The 23,816-nt window shown below is 44.4% G+C and overlaps 1 protein-coding gene across 1 annotated transcript in view; it reads right to left on the reverse strand.

Moving 5' to 3' along the window:
* Positions 1–504: 504 nt before the first annotated feature.
* DDX47 (DEAD-box helicase 47) overlaps positions 505–23,816 on the reverse strand; it is a 413,891-nt gene continuing 390,579 nt past the window's right edge. Inside the window, exon 12 of the mRNA XM_069654450.1 lies at positions 505–1,199. Within this exon, the coding sequence (XP_069510551.1) occupies positions 1,074–1,199 (126 nt within the window). The 3' untranslated portion in view covers positions 505–1,073. The remainder of the gene's footprint in view (positions 1,200–23,816) is intronic.

Below are 23,816 nucleotides of genomic sequence, written 5' to 3' on the forward strand. Positions count from 1 at the left end.
GAGCATTAGTCGAGATCTGCAATCCACTCCCTGCTGAGATGCAGCCTTACTTTGATGATAGCCTGCCACAGGAATCTACAAACCTTATTTTTTCACAGCTTGATGAAATACCACGTTCCTCTGTGCAATCAATAATGTATCCATTTAATTTAGGCATGCTCATCAGATATTCTCCTTTTTATTCTTTGCAATCACCTTTCCCTTAACGTACTACTACCCTTTTCTCTCACTCTGCAAACAACTTAGAATGATATACAAAGCAAACTTATCAATTAGCATGGAATAGTGCAACATAAAACAAAGCAGTTTTAAATGTTTAATTTCCATGGTAACCAGAGCATAAGTACTTGCAGCTGGATCACCAAAGCAGTTAATGTAATGCATTGATTTTTATACAATACTTTCACTTCTATTTACACCTGTGGAGACATGCAGAAACACCTTGCCCGATTGTACTTTACCAATGAGTTCAGCCCATAGAGAACCTGTGCGAGCAACAAGACAAAAGGTAAATATTATATTTTATTTGTGGACTAAAACAGACTATAATAAATGGAAGGAGGCAAGCATCACAGTTTGTCGCATCTTTAATTTGAGCAGCAGTTGCAAATGTATGAAATGTTAACTGTGAAAGCAGAGACCACAGCTTTCTTGGTAAATGCTTGTCAAAAACAATGGTCTTTTCTTCTGGAAAATCTGTTCTTGTGATGAGGCATTTTGTAGAAATATTCAACTATTTACAAAAAAATATTAGAAATTAAGTTGAAAGTCAGATTCTGGATATATTTTGTGTGCTTCAGAGTTGTTGCTAGAATGTCATATGCAATGCTCATGAAGTAATGGACCACTCACTGCATGGTTGTCAAGGGACTGAGTGAGTGCCATGATGGCACTGGGTTCAATGATCATTTGGCAGGACCTCTAAAGCTGGCGTGGCTGCAGGGCACAAAGGCTGCAACAAAGATTGCATTTGTGCATTGATCTTGTTGAGTTTTCGGGAGGTGATGTCACGCGACCCAGTGTTTGGGGAAGAAGGGTTTTGTCCATATGGTGACAGCCTTGGCTGCCTCTTGCTAGTGAACTTTCCTCTTAAATTTCCCACCAGCCACCTTCTTACGGACACCAAGTGAACCTTCTGCATCTTCTGCCGTCTCCTCCCGTGGCCGTTTCTTCTTGCCCTCACCTTGCTCACGCAGCTCCTGTAAAAAAAAAAAAAATTAAAAAAAAAAAAAATTAAAAAAAATAATACAGCGCAAGATTAGATACCAACCATATGTGGTGCTACGAAGTGGGCAAAGGTAACAGATTATGGAGGTCAAAGGAAAGACAGGAACTGAGAACTTAGATGCATGCTATGCCCATTGTGCTATAATAAGTGTTGGATATTGTTCTAAAGTCCACCCAAAGAACTTTAGTAAAAGTCTGTACCACTCAATAGTGGTAGTTAGCATAGGCAGAGGAGCAAGGTTGATCGGGGAGAGATGGCTGTAGTAAGGTACAAAGAACTTGTAGCTTACATATGGTCCAAAGAAACACTTACACACATGTAAAAATAATAATAATGTATTTGTTTATTTTTGTATTTATATGTTAGGGAGAATGTTTATGTCTGTGCCAATTCCCTTTAACCTTAGAGACCCCAGCTCTTTTGCTAGACTCAGGGCTTTTTAATTTTTACTCCTGAGCGAGTGGGATCTTTTTCTCACTCACGGATGTGTTTTCCCGACTATGATTTCCTATGTTCTTTACTGTTTTATGGAGTCTGGTAAACTCTATAGGCCTCTGCTTTTGTAATGTGACAGCACCTTTTGTGCAGCGCCACTGAGAAGTCCCTAGGGCTTCTCTGAATGTTTAACTACATTTTCTTGGGTGAACTACTGCTCACAAGAATAGTAATATGACCCCCGCCTTACTTGCCTTTACTGTGTGGGTGCAGCACACACCACCCTATGCGGAGTGCTGGGGACGGAAGGGGGGGGGCAGGAGTATTCTGAGGGGGAAGGGGAAAGAGTTGCATAGTAATTCTTTTCATTCATTCCTCTTGTAACATGTTGTTACACTAACTCAATTGAATGGCTGGTGGCTGTGGTTTCTTTTTTACTACCTAGCGACACGTATATGCAGTCTGTTACCTCAGCTGCAGTGGTGCACCTAAGGGTGACAATTTTCCCCAATTAGCCCCAGTCTATTTTTTGACATTTCTTGTTAGTTTCTTCTGGGATTTTACTGTTTGCATCAGGTTTGAGTCCTTTGTGTGGTTTACCTTTGGCAGGCTTCAGCCCTGAATCCCGCCCAGGCTCCAGTGTGTCTGGAAAGGCAAGAAGGGAGGGAGGGTCCCAAAACTTCCCTGACTTGACTTTTGTCTCTCGGTGTGCCTGAGTGAAACCAGTTCCAATTGGCCGGCTGGCTGTCCTGAAGGACAGCCACCTTGCTGTGCAATTGACAGTCTAGGGGTGTGAATGAATGGGAACTTGCATAAAAAGCAAGGTTTTTGGGACTAAGCAGAGTCAACCACTGGAGGACATCCGAAGCAGCAGACGAGAGAAGATGCCAGCAGCACCTTCCTGGACTGCAAAGTGGCCAGTGAAGCCCTGCAGCTGTCCTGACCCAGGTTTCGAATCGACAGGGAAGACCCGTAAAGGACGACTTCCTCCCTTAGTCTGGTGGGACGAACTAGCTTCAAGACAAACTATTTTGGCACAACCCCCCACCCCTCCCACCGACTTCCTGCTATTTTCCACGGCTGCAGAAGCCCAATACCCAGGTTACCTCAAGCACTATTGAGTGCATTGTCTTCCAAAGTCCGAATACGGCCAGATCTTCGTGAGCATCCAGAGGGCCCTACAGAAGCATGAAATCCACATCCAAAGACCCCTCACCTGAGTCCAGGACTGAGGAATCCAGGAAATCCTAACCAGAACTTTTCATTCCTTTTTGGCGCTAAGAAAAAGGCTCCAAAACCACAAAGAGCCGCTGAAGGGCGGGAAATCCATTGCTGCCGAGCCCCTCTCTATCCAGTGCTGCCACAGGAACCCACCAGACGTCCTCCCTTTCGTCACCACAAACAAGGACCAGGAACAAGGGTCTATTGAATTGCATCGTGAAGGCAACCAGCTGGAACAATTTCATTTGAAAGGTACTGTGGGGCTTGGAATACATTATCCTTTTGCCATTGGGGGTGCTTCCCATCTTTGGGAGTGTGATTTAACCCTACACTAAGTTGACCTCAATTTACCTGTATTGGCCTTACAGCTCGTGCTTTCTAAAGATGACTCCTTGAGTTGCTGTGATTTCTATTTTGAACAAAGACTAGTTAAGAACAGTTTTCTAAGAAGAAGAGCATCAGAACTTTGACTCGGACCATTGACTTTGGCTGTCCGGCTCCATAAAGACCTCCTTCTGAACCTATTGCCTTTGGCAGTGCTCGTTCCCTTACAAGTTTGAAATGTTGAACACTTTAATGCTAGGATAATAGACTGCTTGCATCCCTTAGGGAGAATCTTACTGTTCTAATGACCTATCAGTCTATTCTGATCTAACCCTAACATTTCCTTCCTTGAAAACTCAATAATGCAAAGGTGATACTATATAAATTCTATACAGACTTCAAATGATGTCACCTCCAGGTGGTGGAATATGTGTAACATGTGAATGAATTACTCACCTGCTTTATTGTTCACTTTTTTAATTGAATCCTAGCCTGGAATGAATGTTACAGCTAATTATGCGTTTTAAAGAATGCTTTAAATAGCTTTGTATATAAATAATGTATTAGATAACTTTAAGTGTGTAAGTGTTTAATTGGATACTTGTATTTACTTATTTCATTGTACTGCTCTACAGCTCACATTACCCCTCTTAAGATGAGCCTGGCTGCTCAGTCACACTATCAACATCTGTAGTACAGGCATATATTAAAAGGAGGGTTACTCAATACCAAGAGATGAGTCTTGTGTAGTCCCACACCAGTTGGACTGCACCAATTCTGACCTAACAATATACATTGGCAAAGAGAATTATTTAGAAGGTAAGTACTATCATAGCATAAAACGCAATATAAAACCAATACAATACTTCTGGTAAGTAAACCACAGTTTAAAAGAATTATAGAATGGCAGTAGGAAATTCAAGCTAAGTAAAAACCACTATGTAGTAAACATTGTAATACTTTCAAGAACGACAGTATGTAATTCAAAGGTTAGTAATAACTTTTGTAGCAATTGTAACTTTCTGTTTCAGGCCTAGTAAAGTCACATTTGTTATACTTTCTGGAATAGTAGACAATTCCCAAGATAAATTAGAACTTAGTAATTCCTTTTCAGAGGGGCAGAATGCAACTGAAAGGGGAATAATAACCTAATATGTTTCAGAACAGCAGTCTGATACAAAAAGGTGAGTAAGAACGTTGTTACTTATTCTGTTCCAGGCATAATACAGTTGCACTTGTGATACGGTTTGGAATAGTGGATACAATTCCTAGGTAAGTAAGAATTTTATAATTACTTTTCAGAGGGGCGGAATGCAACTCTAAGGTTAGTAATAACTTTGAAATACTTTTCAGAATGACAGTATGTGATTCAAAGAGAAGTAATAACTGTTTCAGATCCTTATGACAGAAACACCAACACAAGGCAAGTTATTTAACCTCTTCACAGAGCCTAGGCTTTAGGAGCCCTTCCCTATTTAGTTGAGTCTCTTTCAGGGTCAAATTGGAGGTCAAAAAGGCAGGCACAAACGACAGAAAAGGCAAGTGTTCCTGTGTAATTCATCTGTAGCAATTAAGTAATTGTTTTGTGGGTAAAAGTGTTCAGGGACTTCGTAGAAGGCTTCCTGAATGCGTTCCAGCGTTAGGCCTTGGTGAACATGGATGGGCAAACTTCCAACTACACAAATTAACCCCCCCCACCCAGCTACACAGGAGCGACAGAATGAGCCTCTACGTTTCATCTCGGGTCTCACAGTACCTCAGCAATGAAGATTATGCAGGCGGATGCCCTCACGATACAGCAGCTGCAGGACCCGGTCACTGGATTCTTGGTCTCCAGACAAAAGAAAGGACAATGGACAGGATTTCTCTGCAGCAGTTGGGTGGAAAGGTTCCCAGGAAAGGATTAATTTTAGTTTCTCGCAGCTCTGTGGATTTGGCGCCCCTTTCAAGAGATCACATGAAGAATGGTTGTCTGATCAATTTGGCTAGCTTTCTCAGTCCAGCATTCTGGTGACAGGACTTCAAGGAGCGGAATCTTGTTTCTGGTGGTCCAGCAGTAGTACAAGTTTCAGTGAGATTAATTTTCCAGAAGACGATACACAGCACCCAGCCTCGAGGTCCCAGGGTATTGGTTGTTTGCAGCCCAGGAATGATGCAGCTCATTATGGGGTGGCTCGAAATGCAGGTTTTAAGACCGATTTGTCCCACCTGTCCATGGGTCGCTTCAAAGAAAGAGTCAGCACAGGCAGCGGTTACACAGCAGGTATCTACGGTCACTGGAAGTAGCTACAGCAGTCTTCTTCATTGGATCTTCTGTTCCAGTGGGCAACTTCCCTTCAGCTTCCAGACCCAGGCCAGATATAAAAGGAACCCACACTCATCCTCTGCAAATTCTCCCTGCAGTTCACATAAAGGGGGCAGAGGGGTGGCTATCCAATCAGGAGATCCAACCCCCCGCACCCCCCCAGTGTCTACTGGATCTCTAAGGCACACTAGAAAACAAAGGTGAGCGAGTTTGACTCCACCCTCACTTTCTGCCTTCACAGACACTGGAACCTCGGCAGGCAACACAAACGATTCTGGCCGAAGACAAGAGTACAACCAGAAGCTCCCCCACCCAGGACTGCCGAAGGACCAAGAAAGGACAAGCACACTAAAAATGGCGACAAAAGAACAAAGTCGCCGTTTTGGCAGAATGGTGACCCTTCTGTGCATTACTGTGGCTGGTTTGAAAGCCTGCAAGTATAAATTGAACAGAACGTCAGTAAAGTATGTCACTGTCACCTGCCATAATAGTAAGCTTGTCACTAGAACTATTACAGGAGCAGAGAGAAAGGGGATACCATTTACCTCCCCAGCACTCTACATAAGGTGGAGTGTGCTAGTGTCAATATTTAATGTAGAGGGGATACATATGCCTCGCTAGCCTTGAGAACAGGTGCTCTGCAAGGCAAGTCAAGAGAAAATAAAAAGGGAAGCCCAAGGCGCAACCCAACTGCAATAATAAAATGTAGATGTCCAAAAAGTTATAGAAACGTATAGATTCAAAAGTAAACTATGGAAAGTCAGAGAAAAGACACCCATAAAAAATAAAAAAAGACAAAAGGTTCCCAGGAACATAGAACATAGAAAAAGAATCCACAAGTCCAGCAAAAAGTGCTGGGGGTCCCACATGTGAAGGTGATTTGACAAATCAATGAAAATCTACCTAACAGTTCTAGCAATAAAAAGCCCAAGGGGCAGTTTACCCCAATGGGATTCAGGGTGCCCTGGAGTGGGTGCAAGTAACAGCTGGACTGCAGCCCTCCAAGAACACCAGAGCAATGCAATAAGACCAAGTACAGTACCTAGGCTTGGAACAGTACCTTTTCAATGAATGGTGCAGCAGGTTGGTCCCCCGGGTGAGGCGACAGTTGTCCCCAGTTTGGGTTTCTTGGCCTGGATGGCTGAAGAAGGAATTTTGGAGGGAACAAACAGATGCACTTGAGCAGTGGGACGCCCAGCAGTGAATCTTCAGGACACTGGTGCGTTGAAGCCATTAACAGGATTTGGTTCAGCGATGGTTATCCTCCAAGAGACTTTTCTTCGGTTCATGATCCACGACTCAGTTGAGGGGACTTCAAGGAGTGGAAAAGTGTCACTGCAGGCCTAGAAGGATGTCCACAAGGTTTCAGTCGGATCTGTGCTTCACATGATGTTGCACTGCAAAACGGCACAGGTCCCAGGGTATTGTGAGTTTGCAGCCCAAGAGGGTCCCAGCTCTTTGTGCGAAGGTGCAAAATGTAGGTTGTCTTCAGACTGGTTGGCCCCACCACTCTACTGGAGGAAGTCATCTACAGAATCTTTCCTGTCGCTCAGAATTTGGGGTCTGGTCTTCAGCATTCCCTCAGCAGCTCTGGCAGTCACTTGGAAGTTGCTGGGATGCCATCCTTCTAATTCGTCTTTGGATCTTCAGTCCAGTGGTCGACTCTGAAGTTCAGCTCAAGTATTGTATTCGTCATTTATATAGCACCTTTTGCCCATTTGCATGGCCTCAATGCGCTTTGGGGTTGGAATGCCCTCAGTGACCGAAGACCATGTGTCGGAGAGTCTAGACAGTGGGTGGTGTTGGTAGTTTAGGATAGAGTGCTAGTGCCGGTGCCTCGATGTGTCCCCAGTTAGACCTCCATTTTGCGTAGGTTGTCGCATGATTTTAACATCAAAGGTGTTGAGGTACTTCAGGGGTTTGTTACAACAGCTATGTGAGCTGCAAGATCGGATTTGCATAGCCAGAGCTGCATTCCATAGTGCATGGATGGGTGGGTGGCCATGCCTGCGGCCTGTGTACACAGACGTGGTGCAAGGTATACATACCTTAAACTCTGAAAGAGTTCATCATCAATGCCATTTTCTTAGGTCCAACGATTGGTTGGTCTCACCAGTTGTTGTCTCTCTAGATTGAGAGCCTGAGCAATGGGAGAGGTGCCCTGAGGGACGGGGAGTGATGTACGATCATCTGGGAGTGGGGGGTTGGTGTCAAAGGTTTGGTGGGATAGGTGTGTTGTCAGGTTTGGGTTTGTGCGCGTTTCAACAGTATAGAGTGCGAGTTATCAATGTTGCGGATGTGAAGGGGCAGAGAGTTCCAGATGATCGGCGCTTGGACGGAGAAAGAGGATCCGCACAGTCTGGTGCAGTTGTAGTGTGGGACAACTAGGAGAGATGCTGTGCCGGATGAGTGTCCTTGAGGGGTGGTAGCGAGTGTGATTGTCTTGGATGGCACAGTAAGTGATGCAAATGGCTTTAAAAGGTACTGTGTCGACCAACAGGGAGCCAATGGAGGACTCCTAGTGTAGGGCTGATGTGCTCTCAAGTGGCTGCTGAGCAGGTAGGCCGCAGCGTGTTAGGACAGTTTTTCCGAAGTCCAACTAAGAGCTTAGTAAGACTATACAACTGACAGTACACAACTCCAGTCTTAGTATCAGGCTGTACCCCCGGAGTATTTGGTAGCGTAGACAGAGCAGCCAGGCGTATTTTAGGAGGGAGAGAGGGCTGTAGGAAGGTACAAAGAACTTGCAGCATACCAAGGGTTAAACAGAAAAAATTACAACCAGGAGTATTATAAAAAAAAATAAAGGTTTATTATGAATACAATTAGGTCAAGTCAAGTCTTGTGGTAAGTACTTTGTCATAGAGAAATAAACACATGATAAAAACACAACACAATGCTTCAAAGTATACAGACCAAAGCATACACCCTGTTCAGAAAGAATTAATATTATTTCTTGGGAAGTCAGACCTTATCAAATACATTTAGTATTGGACACACCTATTCATTGAGAGTAAAATCAGTTACTTTTAAATAAATGTACAGTAAGGCAAGGGTAGGACACCGGGTCAGTCATGCAGTGACACTCAGTTAAGGAATCACTTACTAAACCAACCCTGTTACCAGGATACCCTTTGGCATGGTGAAATGAAAATTCAAGAAATAGTATAAACCTATAACTACATTCAGGATAACACAGTTATACCAGGTGAGTAAGACCTTTCGGTGTAATATACAAATACAGTAGCTTTTCAGATCAGTAGAACACAGACTAAGGTAAGCAAGAACTCTACTTATTTTAGGGTGGCGCAAGGCAGACCAAGGTAAGTAAAATCTACAAATACACTTATTAAGAATTGCACACAGCTATTCAAGTTAAGTAAAACCCAGGCAGACTTATTCTAGACAGGCTATACAGCAGGCCAGGGGAAGCAAGACCCGGTTGGTATAAGTTTATATTTATCCTAAAAGAAATAGTAAAGTGAAGCCAAAAGCATTACTTTTGGGAAGAGGCAGAACCAAATCACAGGCGAGTAAAATAACCTTTCAAATACTTTTCAGAACAGAACACATTCAAGGTAAGTTAGAACTTTTATAACTGCTCATTCTCAGAGTGACACTTCATCAAACAACCGTTTCAAAAGTAAACCTTTAGACAGAATCCTTTTCTTAACTAGTCCTTCCCTATTCTATTGCATGAGTTCTCTCTGAGGCAGAAGAGGGACCCTAGTGGTCTAGGTGCCAGCTGTAGGCAGGGTGAGATAGGGTTCAGTTGCAGGGAAAGTCAGAGTTCCTGATGAAGACTGTTCAAACAAGGGAGTATTTCACTTTAGTGTTAGCTAGGGTCCAGGGACTTGAGAGAAGACACCATAGGAGGATTCCAGTAGTGGCCCTCTGTGAACTGTATGAGAAGACTCCCAATCACAGAAAACACCCCAAAAGCTTTACAGAAATCACACAGGATTAAGGTGAGTAGATACCTCAGCCAACACAGTACCTCAGCACAGAAAAAGAGTGGCAGCAGGAAGACTTGGATCTGCGGCCAAAAACCTGGTTGATGGATTCCTTTATCATGATGATGGAAGACAGAACTCTTGAAGGGGTTTTGCAGCAAGGATCAACGGTGAAGGATCCAGACAAGCGTTTCTTCATGACCAGATGTGGCTCTGGGGTTTTGGCGCCCTTTTCAGGAGCCAGAAGACAACTAAATATCGCCGGTTGGATTCTCGTCGCTAATCTGGTCCAGCACTATGGTGAAGCGAGTCCTTGATGTCCAGCAGGATGCCACCAAAGTTTTAGTTTGATTCGAAATTCAGAAGACTGTGCACCGCACAATGGCTTGAGGTCCCAGGGTATTGATGTATTGTACCACGGCACGGTCGCAGCACATTGTGGGATGGCTCAAAATGCAGGTCTTATTGAGTCTAGTGATTCTCACGAAGCTCAGGGTCAGGGTCGCCGTTTTCGGAGTCCCCAGCTCGCATGGAAGGAAGGGTAACAGCAGTCTCTGGTTACTCAGCAGGCTTTCCAGTCGCTGGAAAACATCTCGGCTGCGGTTTCTTCATCTTCCTCTTTGGATTCTGAAGAGGTCGACTACTGTTAAGGAGATTTTTCATTTCTCTGCCAATTCCTTTTAACCTTAGAGACCTCCAGCACTTTTGCTGGACTCAGATTTTTAATTTTTACTCCTGTGTAGAGAATGACACAAGTGCCCCCACCTCAACCATCTCGCCAATATTGCCTCTATGTTGGGAACCAGAGTGTTAAACACAAGCAGTACCATTGCAAATACAGCTACCCAAGAGAATTCTTGAAACAAGAGTCCCATTTTGAAAGCCATACCTGCATACGAGACAGTATGATGGACATTTGAATGAAATCCCAGAAGAAGCAGAGCAAATGTCAGGAAGAGAAGATTGCTGACGTCACAAAAGCCGAACTGAGGCACATAGAAGACATGTAGAGGCAAGAGAATGAAGATATTCTATAAGGCACCAAGAAAGTATCAAAGATAAGTGATATCTTAGGCTCAAGATGAAGAAACGTATGCTACAGAAACGATGAAGATATCAAGTCATTTTATGTGTACATATGCAAGGAAATGCAAGCAGATGAAGTATTCTTGAGGCTAGCTAAGTAGTGAATAGATTGCGGCAAGCACCAACGTATACATATATAGAAGTGAGTAAAGAATGGATGTCTACTACGTGTTATAGCAGAGCTGGACTAGAAAAAGAAGGCCTTTCCAGTGTGTCGCAGTTAGAAAAGCAAATTGAATTAACAGGAGTGAATCTCAAAAGGGCAAGGCTGTATGAGCACCAAAAAGCCAAGGCCGTTCAGGGCTGGGATGAGCAGACATTAGTTACAATTGTGTGAAAGAACAAAACTCCTGTTCAGGAGGCATGAACAACAACAAGAAGACATCAGAGGTCTATTAAACAATAGTATATTAAATACACTAGAGCTCGATTGTGTTCTTTAGTCACGTGGAAGGATGAAGTTAGACAAACATGACAAACCTCACCTACGCATGGAGGCAGGGCGTGCCTTCACTCCCCTGAGTTCTCCAGAGCAAAGAACACTCTGAAGACCGAGTTCAAAGCCCTAACTGACAGCAGACCACTGAGGTGATGATAGAGGATGATGCTAATTGGTGGGAAGCTATGTTTATGACCAGCTCACCAGCACCTGGAAGTCTAACCTACGTGCTGCCAACTTAGGTGGAAGAGTACTGACGGATGTTAGAGTGCCAACCAATGGTAGGGGGCCGCATAATGAAGGGTCCTATTGTTTGTGTGACCAATGGGACGTTGTGTATTTAGTGACATTCATAGTGACCTGTTTAAGGGGAGGGCTTCCTTGCCCCACCTGATATTAAAGGAGCTTATCACTTTCTCTGACTAGTATGGAACGTATACTTAGATGTTCCTGTAAGCCTATCATAATTTCCACTAGGTTTTTGTAGTTTGCCACGTAGGATGACGTTAGCAAATACAAAGGTTGAGGTCACCTATGACAAGTTTTGGTTATAAAAAGCAAGCTTTTTTTAAAAATGCATTGAGTGAGAAGATCGGGCGGAGGTCCGTTGTACTCCCGGTTTTAGATAATTGCTATTAAAACAGTCAATCTTTTTGCCAACTACCTGAGTTAGTTTCGATTATTGATGTTTGAGTAACTTCTGCATCCCCATTCATCTCGCAGTATTGTTACCTCGCCTTAAAAGGCTGAGCGTGCCTCAGTTCACCTGAGAGACTTTTTTCTCACTCTCTCTCTCATGTGTTTTCTGGACTATGATTTTCTGTGTTTCACTGTTTTATGGAGTCTGGTAAACTCCATAGGCATCTGCTTTTGCATTGCGACACACAGCACCTTTTTGTGCAGTGCCACTATTTTACTACATTTTCTTGGGTGAAATACTGTTCCCAAGAATAGTAAGATGACCCCTGTTTTACTTAACTTTACTTTTATGGATCCAGCACACACCACCCTATGTGGAGTGATGTGGGGGGTAAATCATTATAGTCTCATTATTACCATTGCTTTGCGCATTTACTTTAAATTTACCACACTTACATTTTCAATAATTTGTTTACTTTAATTGAGACAGCTATCCGTTTGTATACACTATTAAGGGTCTTATCATTGTTTAAGGCAACACATTTCTTGCTTCATATACAAATCTGTTCTTCACGACTCTGGACCCACGGTATGTTGCAACTTCCCACATGCACATTATCACTATAAGTGAAAACCACACTTTTCTTTTTCTCTTTTTTACAACAATGATGCACAACTAGCTCATACTAATTTTGATTTTCCTTCTGTTTTATTTTGGATCATTATTGTTCTTTCTCACTGGCTTCAACCATTTACTGAACACTGGTATGTTATTCTTTTTTCTCATGTTCTTTATTATGTTTGGGAGGTTTTCTTTTTTGCCCATGGTTTCTTATTTTAATATATGAACATATTATTTTGTGATGAATGTACAGCCTTGATAAAGACCGTACTAAAAGGTGGTTTACCTAATACCAAGAGATGAGTCTTGTGTAGTCCCACACCAGTTGGACTGCACTAATTCTTACAACAACTACCTCTTCAGCTTCTAGGATCAAACTTTAATGCAGGAACCCAGTCAATCAAACAGGCGTGCAACATTCAAAGCCTCCTAGTTGGAACTGGATTCTCGCAGTCAGGTTGGAAGACAAAGGGGTGCAGAGTTTCGGACTCCTCCCTTGCTTCCTGGAGCATGGCCTGCTTGACCTAGGTCTCCCAACGAAGATAAAATGAACACAAACGACTTTCCCGCCTTGGAGATCAGGGGGAAGAACTGAGAAGGGACAAGCACTGAAATGGCAAAAGAAGAAGACCTGGCCATTTTGGTTAAATGGGCACCCTTGGGTGCCATTACTGCAGCTGTGGAAACATACTCCGGTAAAGGTGCACCGAAATAGTAAAAAGGTTCACTGCCAGCAGCCATAAAGGTAAGCTTGTCCCCCTGTAACAGAATTGTTACAGTGCTAGTGAAAAAGGGGATACATGGCATCTCCCCAGCACTCCACATACGATGGGGGGTGCTGGTTTTCACCTAACAAAATGCAGAAGGGATACAAATATCCTTTCTACCCTTGGGAACTGTAGTTCTTGCAAGGTTAGCCAGTGGAAGTATATACCAAAAAGCTGGCAAAGAGGATCAAATTAAAAGGACACTATGGAGAGTCTTACAAATGACACCCATAAAAAGAGTAAAAGAATCTGAGTGTAGAAAATGGTTCCCACTCACTGAGGTAAAGAGATAAATAATCTACAAGTCCAGCAAAATGTTCTGGTGGTATCACAACGGAGGGAGATTTAGATTCAAAGTTAAAATCTTACCCAACACAGCGTTTTAGAATCTTTGCATTTTCCTTAGCTGAAACACTGGTGTGCCTAGATAAAGGCTGTTTGCATAGTATAAGCGGGAGAGGATGATGGAGATGACGCAGAGAAAAGGTGAGGATAGGTGAGCTATGGGAGGATATGCCTGTGGGTAGGTGGAAGAAGCAGGTTTTGGATACAGAGTTTAGGTTTTGGACGAGGGATAAATCTGTGTCCAGTGTGCATCCAAGGTTTTTTGAGGTGGATGTTGTCGGGGGGGGGGGGGGGGGGGGGGGGAGGCGGGCCTAGGGAGTGAGGCCAGGGAATAGGCTATGGAAGGCACGCTGTTTTCCCGCAGAGTAGGATTTCCGTTTTCCCAGAATTAAAGATGAGGTGTGTTAGGTAAGATTTTTTTTAGTAATTATCCATCTTCCCGACCTGTGTCAACCCCAGAACCTTTATTTTTCCCTATACCTCAGTGAGTGGGAACCTTTTTGCACACTCCCAAAATCTTTTACTCTATTTATGGGTGTCATTTTTAAGAATCTTTTAATGTTGTCCTCTATGACAACTTTTGGCACATACTGCTTATTGTTGCTGGGTGGCCCTGGGGGCTCCTCTTTTTAATTTCTCTGGATAACCTTGTGAGAACTACAGTTCCCAAGGGTAGAAAGGATCTTTGGATCCCTCATACATTTTAGTAGGTGAGACCAGCAGCCCCCCCCTTATGTGGAGTGCTGGGGAGATATGGTTAAAAGGGGATACATTGTAACATGTGTCTTACAGGGACAAGCTTATCTTTAATGGCTGGTGGCAGTGAACCTTTTAACTAATTTGGTGACCCTTACTGCGGGCTGTTCCACAGCCCCAGTAAAGGCACCCATTGGTGCTCTTATTACCAAAATGGCTCCAGTCTTCTTTTTACGCCATTTCAGTGTTTGTTGTAATTTTCTAGTTCCTTCCCCCTAACCTCCAAGGTGGGAAAATCCTGTGTATCAATTTTATCTTCTGCGGAAGACCTTGGTATAGCCCGCCCAGGCTCCAGAGTGTCTGAAGGCAGAAAGCAAGTACAAAATGCTGCAGCCCTTTGTGTTCCAGTCGGACTGCGAGAATCCAGTTCAAACTGGGAGGCTGGTTTTCCTGAAAGGACTGCCAACCCCTCAAGTTTGAATGTTGCACGGCTGTTTGATTGGCTGGGTTCTGACATAAAAGTCTGATCTTGGAAGCTGAAGAGGTAGTCTATCACTGGAACCAAATCCGAAGAGGGAGATGAAGAAAAAGTAACAGACGATTACCAGCGACCAGAGAGCCTGCTGTCTAACAGGAACCTGCTGTTACCCTTCCTTCCAATCTACAGGGGGACTCCGAAAATGAAGACCCCTACCCAGAGTCTGGTGGGATTCACTAGACTCAAAGACCTGCATTTGGAGCCATCCCAAGTCGTGGTGCAACCTTGCGAGGCTGCAATACCCCAATACCTTTTGACCTCGAGCCACTGTGCGATGCAGTCTTCTGAATTGCGAATCTTGCTGAAACTTAGCGGGCATCCTGCTGGACACCCCAGGGACATGAATCAAGTCTGAAAAGTCCCCTCACCAGAGTGCCGGACCTTGCAAACGACAAGATCCAACTAGCCATATTCAGTCTTCTTCTGGCTCCTGAAAAGGGTACCACAATCCACCAAGCCGCGAAGAAACTCTTGCCTGGAGCCTTCCCCTTTGATCCTTGCTTCAAAAGTCCTTCAAAGGTCCTGTCTTCAGTCATCATGACAAGGAATTCAGTGACCGGGTTTTTGACTGCAGAGCCTGAAGTCTCCCCCGTTGCCACCTCTTCTGTGCCATGTAAACCATGCAAATATACTATTGCCTAGAGCCAGCCCTGTGATCACTGCTCCAAAAGTCCTTCCAGTGTCCTGTCTTCATGATAAAGGAATTTAACGACCAGGGTTTTGGCTGCAGATCATGATGTCTTCTTGCTGGAACTCTTCTTCCGTGCTAAGGTACTGTGTTGGTTGGGCTATTTACTTACGTTAAGCCGGTGTAATTTCTGTAAAGCTTTGGGGTGTTCTTGTGATTTGGAGTCCTCTCATTCAGTTCATCGAGGCCCCTGCTGGAATCCTCCTGGGGTGTCTTCTCTGAAGTCCCTGGACTCAAACTTTAAAGTGTACTACTTACTTGTTGAACAGTCATTCATAAAGTGTAACATTGGGTTTTGTTTTCCCTGGTTTGCTTTATACAGTTGCTAAAACAGTCTTAGAGTGATACTTTTAAGTTGCTGGTAGCTCCTTTAAAAAGTATATAGGTTTTACTCACCTAGTATTACTGTGTGTTATCCTGAATAATAGTTATAGGTTTCTACTTTTCCTGGATAGTGTGTTCCACTAGTCAGAAAAGTATATTTGCAAATTGGTTGATTGTGTGATTTCTTTGCTGAGTGTCACTGCATAACTGACAGGGTCTACTACCCTTGAATTACAGAAAGTATTCCAAAAGTCACTTATGCTTTTACGCCACAAGAACAGGCGTGACCTATACTGAATGTGTATGAAGAGGTTTGACTTCCCTAGAATTACTGTTAAGTATTCTGAAGAAGGTTTTATGCTTTGGTCTGTCTACCTTCAAGCACTGTGGTGTGTTTTTATGAATGTGTGTATGACTCTGTTTGGCAAGATTCGGAGCAGTACCCTTTGGGTGCACAACAACCACCTTGACCTCCGGGCAATAGGAAGCCAACCTTTGGTAGAAGTCTGTACTACACAGGTTGTTAGCGTGATTGAGCAGCCAGGTTTATCTCAAGAGGGGTCAATGTGTGCTGTAGGGGAGTTAACAGTGACAAGTATTCAAATAAACTCTCACACACAAGGTTTCTTAATTAAAAAAATGATTTAACAGTTTGAGTAAGCCTTCTTCAGAAGGGGCAATAAGATAGTAACACACAAATACACTCCAAAATACACTCAATGTTCCTAAATCAGTAAGTACCCCTTTGGGATGGCTCGGAGATACTTCCTCCACCCTCAGGTGACTTAAATAACTAGGGCACTGTGGACATTAATATATCACTGTTGCGTTTAGAACCAGACTTAAGAGTATATTAAAGAAAAAGGTTATTAGAACAAAACAAGAGATCTCACAAATATTCTGAAGCAGGTAAGTACTTTTGAAACGCCCCAATGCAAAGTAAGTTAACCCCTTCCTGGAAGGAAGACCAAACACAAAGTCAGAGGGAAGAAGAATCATTCAGGGAGCCAGGCCAGGCCAAATTCAATTAGACAAAAGTCTAGGTGAGCTGAAGCACTTCTTAGGAGGTAGGTAAAAGTCTTACACAATGTTTTAGAAGTCTTTGTAGAAAAGAAGAAATCAAAGTAGGGCCACAAGCTGTTTAGGCTTGTGAGGTAAAGAAGCTGTTAGCAAATTCACAGAAGTAACCAAGACAAGTCTCAACTGAGAACAAGTGATGCTACACAAGAGGTAAGTTCTCTTAGACTGTACAGTACCTTTGGTTAGAACAAAACAGTTCTGGCTGGCTTCTGTTCCTGTGCACCTCTGCAGAGCCTATGTTCCTGGGCCTCAGTGGTGGGAACAAGAGGGAGGACGTCGAGATGGGCTTTCCTTGCATCTGGGGTCCAGCACTCTGTTGAGGTGGCTCAGGCTCGGTCAGTCCTGCTTCCTGCGAGTCCGGAGGATCTTCCTGGAGCTCTTGGCCAACTTCAAAGCAACAAACAAAAACTGGTGTTCCTCTCCCTGGCTCTGGAGTTTCCAGTAGCAACTGCGGTGGAAATGCAACCAGCTTCGAGAGGATGTCCAGGTGGCTTACTTTTGAGTTGATTGGTCCCACCAACTCAAGGGGAGAAGTCCTTGCAGGGCTTCTCTAGTCGAGGCGAATTTGGAGCTTCAGCACAGCAGACGGGCTTCATTGGGCAAACCAATGTTCCAGGAGTTGCAGCAGCCGTCTCTTCAAAGTTCTTCCTCAGATTCCTTCATCCAGTGGTCGACTCTGCCTTCCACGCCAAAAAGCCTCACCTTTTATTCAGGTTTCTCCCATGCATTTCAGCCTAGGTGTCAGTCACCCAGCAGGGTGGCTGTCCTTGCCGGACAGCCCGCCAATCACCTAAGAGTGCATTCCTGTCTCGTAGGAAACTAAGCAGAGGGAGTTACAGGCACCTCCCTCACTTCCTACCCCTGCCAGTCAACCTGGAGCCAGAGGCGGGCTTCACCTTGTTTGGCACACAGAGTAAATCTTAAGGAGGACCTTCCCACAAACAAATGACGAAAAAAGAAGGGCGGGCCATTTTTACAAAAATTGCACCCTTGGGTGCTCTACTGCAGCTGCGAACGCAGGCCACGGTAAAAGCACACCACGGTAGTTCAAAGTAAACCACTGCCACCAGCCATTCATCGAGGTAAGGGTAACAAAAATGTTACATGAGAAACTAGACAAAGGGGATACCAATTAACCCCTCCAGCACCCTATTGTAAGATAGTGCGTGCTGGATCTACAAAGTTACAAATGTAAGTAAAGTCAATTTCACTTTACTGCTCTTGGATTTTATCCAAGAGAAGGTATTTAAACCTTTGGAAAATTTGAAAGACTTCCCTGTGCCACTGCACTGAAGGAGCTGTGTGACACAATGTAAAGATGATGCCTATGGAGTTTGTCAGACTCCATACTTACAAAGAAACAGTTCAAATAATACAAAAAAATATATGAGAGTGGGAAAAGGATCTCATTCTCTCCAGGTTAAAAATTAAGTCCTAAAATCCAGCAAGGTTGCTAGGGGTCTCTAAGGTAGAGAGGACATAGCACATTTCTGAGAATTCTCCCTAATAGACTATGACCAGTACTTACCCAAAGACATAAGGTGGCCGACTTGTACTTAAAATAAACCTTTATTTTTTTATAATACTTCTGGTTGTAAGCGTTTTTATTGACTCCTTGGTGTACTACAGGTTCAGTGTACTTCCCTACAGCCCTCTCTCCCTCATAAAATAAGCCGGGCTGCTCCATATACGCTACCGGTGGATATACTCAGGTGGTACAGCCTTATACTAAGAGTGGAGTCTTGTACTGTCTCAGTTGAATGGTTTTACTAAGCCCTCAGTTGCACTTCAGAAAAAACTGTCCTGGCTAGGGACTGCTGGATAAGTGCTAAGGCAGGGGAATCCCACAGGTGGGATGCACAGCCGCCAGGTAGGGGCCCACAAGGGCAGTGCAGGGGGGGGGGGTGCTGCTGCTGTGGACTGGGCAGCGACCAGGTACCCTACTAACTAGTGGAATTACTAACTAGGTTCAGTGTACTTAACTAGAGCTCACATCTTCCTCTTATGAGCATGACTGCTCTGCCACTCTACCAAGGTTCCATGAGCAGTACAGACAAACCACTGGGATAGCATACTAAAGTCTTGCCTCCAAGTGAGACTTTAGGAAAACTCCTTTAACACTGGTGTTGCAGCTGGTGGGATGTGTGTAGATTGGATTACATGGACTCCTGTTGTATTAAAAGAATCCATCCTCAAGGCTACTATACTGTAAATTACTAAACACATGTCCACAATGGAAAACTAGAAGGCAGAAGCTCTTATCCTTCTTACTGTTGAAAAACTGAAAGAATTAGGTAAAGAAAAATGTCTTCGTACTAAAGGAAAAAAAACAGTTAATTCAAGGTCTGCTGGATTACCAAACATCTGTCAGTAGGCCTGTAACCCCTAATCTCAGAAATGATGTCGAAAATAATGGTCAATGTTTAACCCTTAACACTCATCTTGCATAAAGTGAGGCAGATGATGATGTTATCGTGATTATTGACCCACCTTCCAACCCACTGACCTCACCCCTACCTATGTCTAACATGTTAGCTGAGCTGGTTCTACATATCGAGAAAATCAAAATGCAGCTTGAATTTAGGAAACTGGAGATTCAGTCAGAAATGAGAGAAAGAAATGATGAAGGAACTGCAACCCAGGGAAAAAGATGCAGCATGAGCTTGACATGAAAAAGTTGTCTCTTGATTCCACTTCTGTTTCAGAGCCCTCTCTGCCAGACACCCCCACGAGCAGGAAGTCTACTCTTGCTAACGATTTGGTGACAGTGTACAATGCGAAAACTGATACTCTTGATTGGGTGGGTACTTTTGAGTTTACATGTAAAGCGCAAGGTATATGTGAAAGTGAGTTTGTTCCATGGGTAATCTCTAGGCTCCCCCAGAATGGATGTGATGGAGTTGGGTGAAACTGATAGACAAGATTACCAGTTGGTAAAAACTGCTCTCATAGCCAGGTTTGGGAAGAAGCCTTCCCAATACCGGAAAACATATAGGAACCACAAGGAGAGATAACTTGTGCACCACTTGGGTGTGTGAAAGTCTGAAGAACTTAAATAGGTGGATTAAGGGACACAAGGGGAGCACCTATGAAGGCTTGAGATGTCTCTCCATGCTTGAAAGTATTTTTGATGCCTGTTCCCCAGAGCGGAGACAGTACATTGCCGACTAATGAACTGGACCCCAAGATGTTAGCAGTGGCTGCTGACTTGAGGGTAGCCAACAGGGCTACTCACAGGGATTGTGGGGCTCCTCACAAGAAAGAGGAAAGGAAGAAGCATCATAAGGATGAGAAGGGTCATTCCAAAAATCTCCCACCAAAAGAGGGCCACAAACATAACAAGGGTAAAAATCCCCTTAAACAACCTTATAGGGCTAGTGAAACCCCTGGGCCCAAAATACAGGGAGGTTATCAGAAACCCCCATTCCAAAAGACATTTGGGAAATGTGTGGTTTGTGGGTCTGGTGACTATGTGAAAGGTGATCCAAGATGTGAGGGTAAACCTTCAGGGATCCCCTCTGTCATCTTAGCATTCACACATGTGGATATCTCCATGGGCTAGCTTTCACCCACAAGCTGACAAACCCATTGGTTTTCAGGCTAGAGTTTCTGTAGTATCTCTGGGCCTGTGGGAACAGAACATTGAGGTCTCTAAATCAATTCCTGATAATACTAAATAATACTAAAGAGTATTTATAAGACAGTGTACTTGTGAATGGTCAGGACACCCCTGCCATCAGAGACACTGGGGCCAGCAAAACTGTGGTAGATGAAGGTTTTTCAACCTGAGATAGTTGCTAATGCTCCCAAAAGGCTTATCAAGTTGGCAGGAGGTCTAGTCCAAATGTGTTCCATACTGCCAGCTATCATTAAATGTAATGAAGACTGTTAAAATCACTGAGTGTCCAGTCTGAAGTGCCAGGTAGGGTACTCTTGGGCAATGAATGAATTGAGAGCCCTGTGTGTAGTTTCCAGCAGCCCAACGCCCCTTCTAAGAAGAGAGCTAACCATGAAAGCAAGGGAGGCCACCTTAAGCAACCTTCAACTGAGACTAAGGGGAAACCCAGTCTCCAAAAGAAAGAAGGCCCCAAGCACAAAATGTCCACAAGGAAAAAGATTCCTGTAGAAAACCTAGGTCACCCCTGCGACCCCACCAGCAGATGAGACCGAGATGTGCCAAAATAATCCCCAGAAGAACCTTCTTCCGATGAGTCGGAGGAGGAGATTCAACCCATTGTGGAAGTTCTGGATCACAGAGACCATCCTGAGCTGCAGACTTTGCTTGCAGAAGATGGACCCTCAAGGACAGATGTCAGTAAGGGACAAAGAGAGGATTCCTCTTTAGAAGGTCTGCACCAGCAGGCAGCTTCCCAGTGTGAAGGGCAAGACCCTGGGAAGCACAGGCTGTGCTGGGAGGATGGACTCCTCTACAGTGAGCCTATGGAGTCTATTCCAGGGGACCTCAGGAGACTGGTGGAACCCCAGGTGGAAGATGCGAGCTGTAGGCAAGTACACTGAACCCAATTAGTAATGCACATCAAAGAAACACATACATGTATATTAAAATATAGATATTTACACAGGAGTCTGTTAAATACTTAGCACAATAAACTTAACACACAGAGGTTCACTCTTCAATACTTTCAAAAGGTCTTAGCTGGTAGCTGCTGAACATGCACAATTGCAATTGTTACAGGAGTTAAACAGGTTTACCAGTAATAACACGCATCCTCAAAGTAAAACGGTAATTGCATTTAGTCAGCATACACATATAAGATGGTAATTTTTAGGAAGAAAAACAGTAGATTATTGTTCTCCTAGTAGAGCTTCAGGTTCTAAAGGCAGTTTCTCAGTAAAGCAAGTCTTTTAAGTTCAAAAACGTAACCCGAGGTAAAGGCAGTTCGGAGAGGGCTCAGTCTTGCAAAGCAGCAAAAATCAAAAGTACCTGTGGAAACTTTGTAGTCTCTAGGGCGAAAGATACAAAAAGGTTTAACCAACACTGGAGACCCTGTTAAAGGACTGGCTAAAGGGACACAAGCAGCGGCTTGAGTCAGAGGTAACAGAGGGTTGTCCTGGACACACCTATGTGCACTCTAATGCTCTGTAGCGACTTTCTGGAATAAGATGAGCAATGCCCATTTCCCCACAGTACCTTAGGTTTGAAGAAAATGTTTGTGCTGGATGCTCTGCAATGTTGCAACTCTAGACCCAAACTCTAAATTTCTTGGTCTGATGATTAAGGGCAGGACAATGGATGGAATCCCTCAGCAGCAGTCTTGAGGGAGGACCTGTGGCACGGCTTTCAGCAACTTCGTCACTGCGGCTTTGTCGCCTTTATGCAGCACCAACAAAGGACGCGATTCGCCCAGTCAATCTTCCTCGCTTCTTACAGTACCACACTATGCTGAGGGGTGTCTTAGAGAGTTGGATGGGATCTCTGGAGTGTCCTTGAGGGCGCAGCAAAGACTTGGACGGATTCGGCCTTTCCACAACATTGCACTCAAAATGGCCAGCAGGTCTCCTGGTATAGGGCTTTCGCAGCTCTGGAAACTCACAGGACCTCAGGAAATGACTCAAAACTTAGTGTGTCTTTGGAGTTAGTCAGTCACACAGAAAACGGAGTCAGGACAGCAGTGGTTGCTTCACAGTTTTGCAAAGGGTCTGCAAGCGTGTCTCGTCTTTTTCTTTGGTTACATCAGCTTCAAGTGGTCGACTTGCTTTTCCCTCCAGGAGCCTCACCTTTTATACAGTTCCAGCACTCACTCCTTTGCAACCTTCCTCAGCAGTTTAATGTTAAAGGACATTTGTACCGCGCACCATCACCACCGGAGTGGTCCCCTGGCGCTCTGGCGGCTCTGAAAAGAGGAGGGGCGGTCGACTTAGTGGGAGGAAGCAAGAAAAGTGCAAGAGAGCAGTGATGTGCTGTTGGCAGCCTCAGGCAGGTGGGTCGTTGGCTGGGCCTGGGGTGTTTGCGGCCGGTAGTCGTCGTGTACTGTTGTGCAAGGCTATGTGTGTTTTTGTTTTGTTGTTGCGATGTACTGAATGTACTGAAGTTTTTGGTTGCGTTTGGTTTGGGGTTTGAGAGGTGTATGCAGAAAAGGAAATGGTTAGTAGGGTTGGTTAGTTTGCGTCTCTATCCTGAATTGAGGCGCTCGGCCTGCGTATGTGATGTGGCTCTGTCCGGATCTGGGTCCGACTGGCATGAAGGTTCCTTACTCCTCTGGCCCCTACCTCTAACTTGCTCTCTCATAGCTCCCCTTATCCTCCCTTCATACTCCTGTGGCCAGTGCACCTGCCAATGTTAACCTCTCAGGTAGTTTGGTGATTGCCAATATCTCAATAATTCCACACCAGGGGCGGGCGAAAGTGTTGGTGGGATTGTCCGGGGTAGTTGACTCCGTCTCTGTGCGTGCCGCCTGTGTTCCAGTCTATCCGGTGTCACCCGTCCAAGACAGTGGGAGTTACTCTCTCGGGTCGGGGAGGTCCGTGTCTTTTCGGTTAAGTCATCCTTTTTCCAGTTTTGGTTTCCAGGTTTAGTCTGTGGTGTTGTAGAGTCAGGTTTTTAGTGATTTCCTGAATTTTAGGTGATCTTCAGTGTTTCTTATTTCTTTTGGGATGTTGTTCCAGGTTTTTGCGGCTAAGTGGTAGAAGGAGGTACCTCCAAGTTTTTTCTTAAGGTATGGTTTGCGTTCCAGGCGGATTTCGTTGCTTGATCGGAGGGGTCTCGTTGGTTTGTAGACTGTCATTTTCTTTTGTAGGAATTCTGCTCCTTGTCCGCTGATTTCCCTTATGCACATTGTTTTGAAGGTGATGCAATGTTTTACTGGGAGCGAGTGTAGTGTTTTTAGGGCTGGAGTGATGTGGTCTCTTCTGGATAGTTTGAGGAGTAGTCTTGCTGCTACATTTTGGATCCGTTGCAGTTTCTTCAGGAGGTATTCTGGTATTCCGAGGTAGAGGCTGTTTGCATAGTCGATTTTTGACACGATTAGGGCAACGATAGTGAGTGTTTTGTGTGTGAAGGAGAGGTTTACAGAAAGGGGCGTTTGGCTGTCCAATCAGGACAGCCAGACCCCCAGTGGTTGCTGGTCACATTCAGGCACTCTGGCAGACAAAAGGGTGGAAAACT

This window comes from Ambystoma mexicanum, chromosome 3q (assembly GCF_040938575.1).
Source record: "Ambystoma mexicanum isolate Mex_15411 chromosome 3q, UKY_AmexF1_1, whole genome shotgun sequence".
NCBI lineage: Eukaryota > Metazoa > Chordata > Amphibia > Caudata > Ambystomatidae > Ambystoma > Ambystoma mexicanum.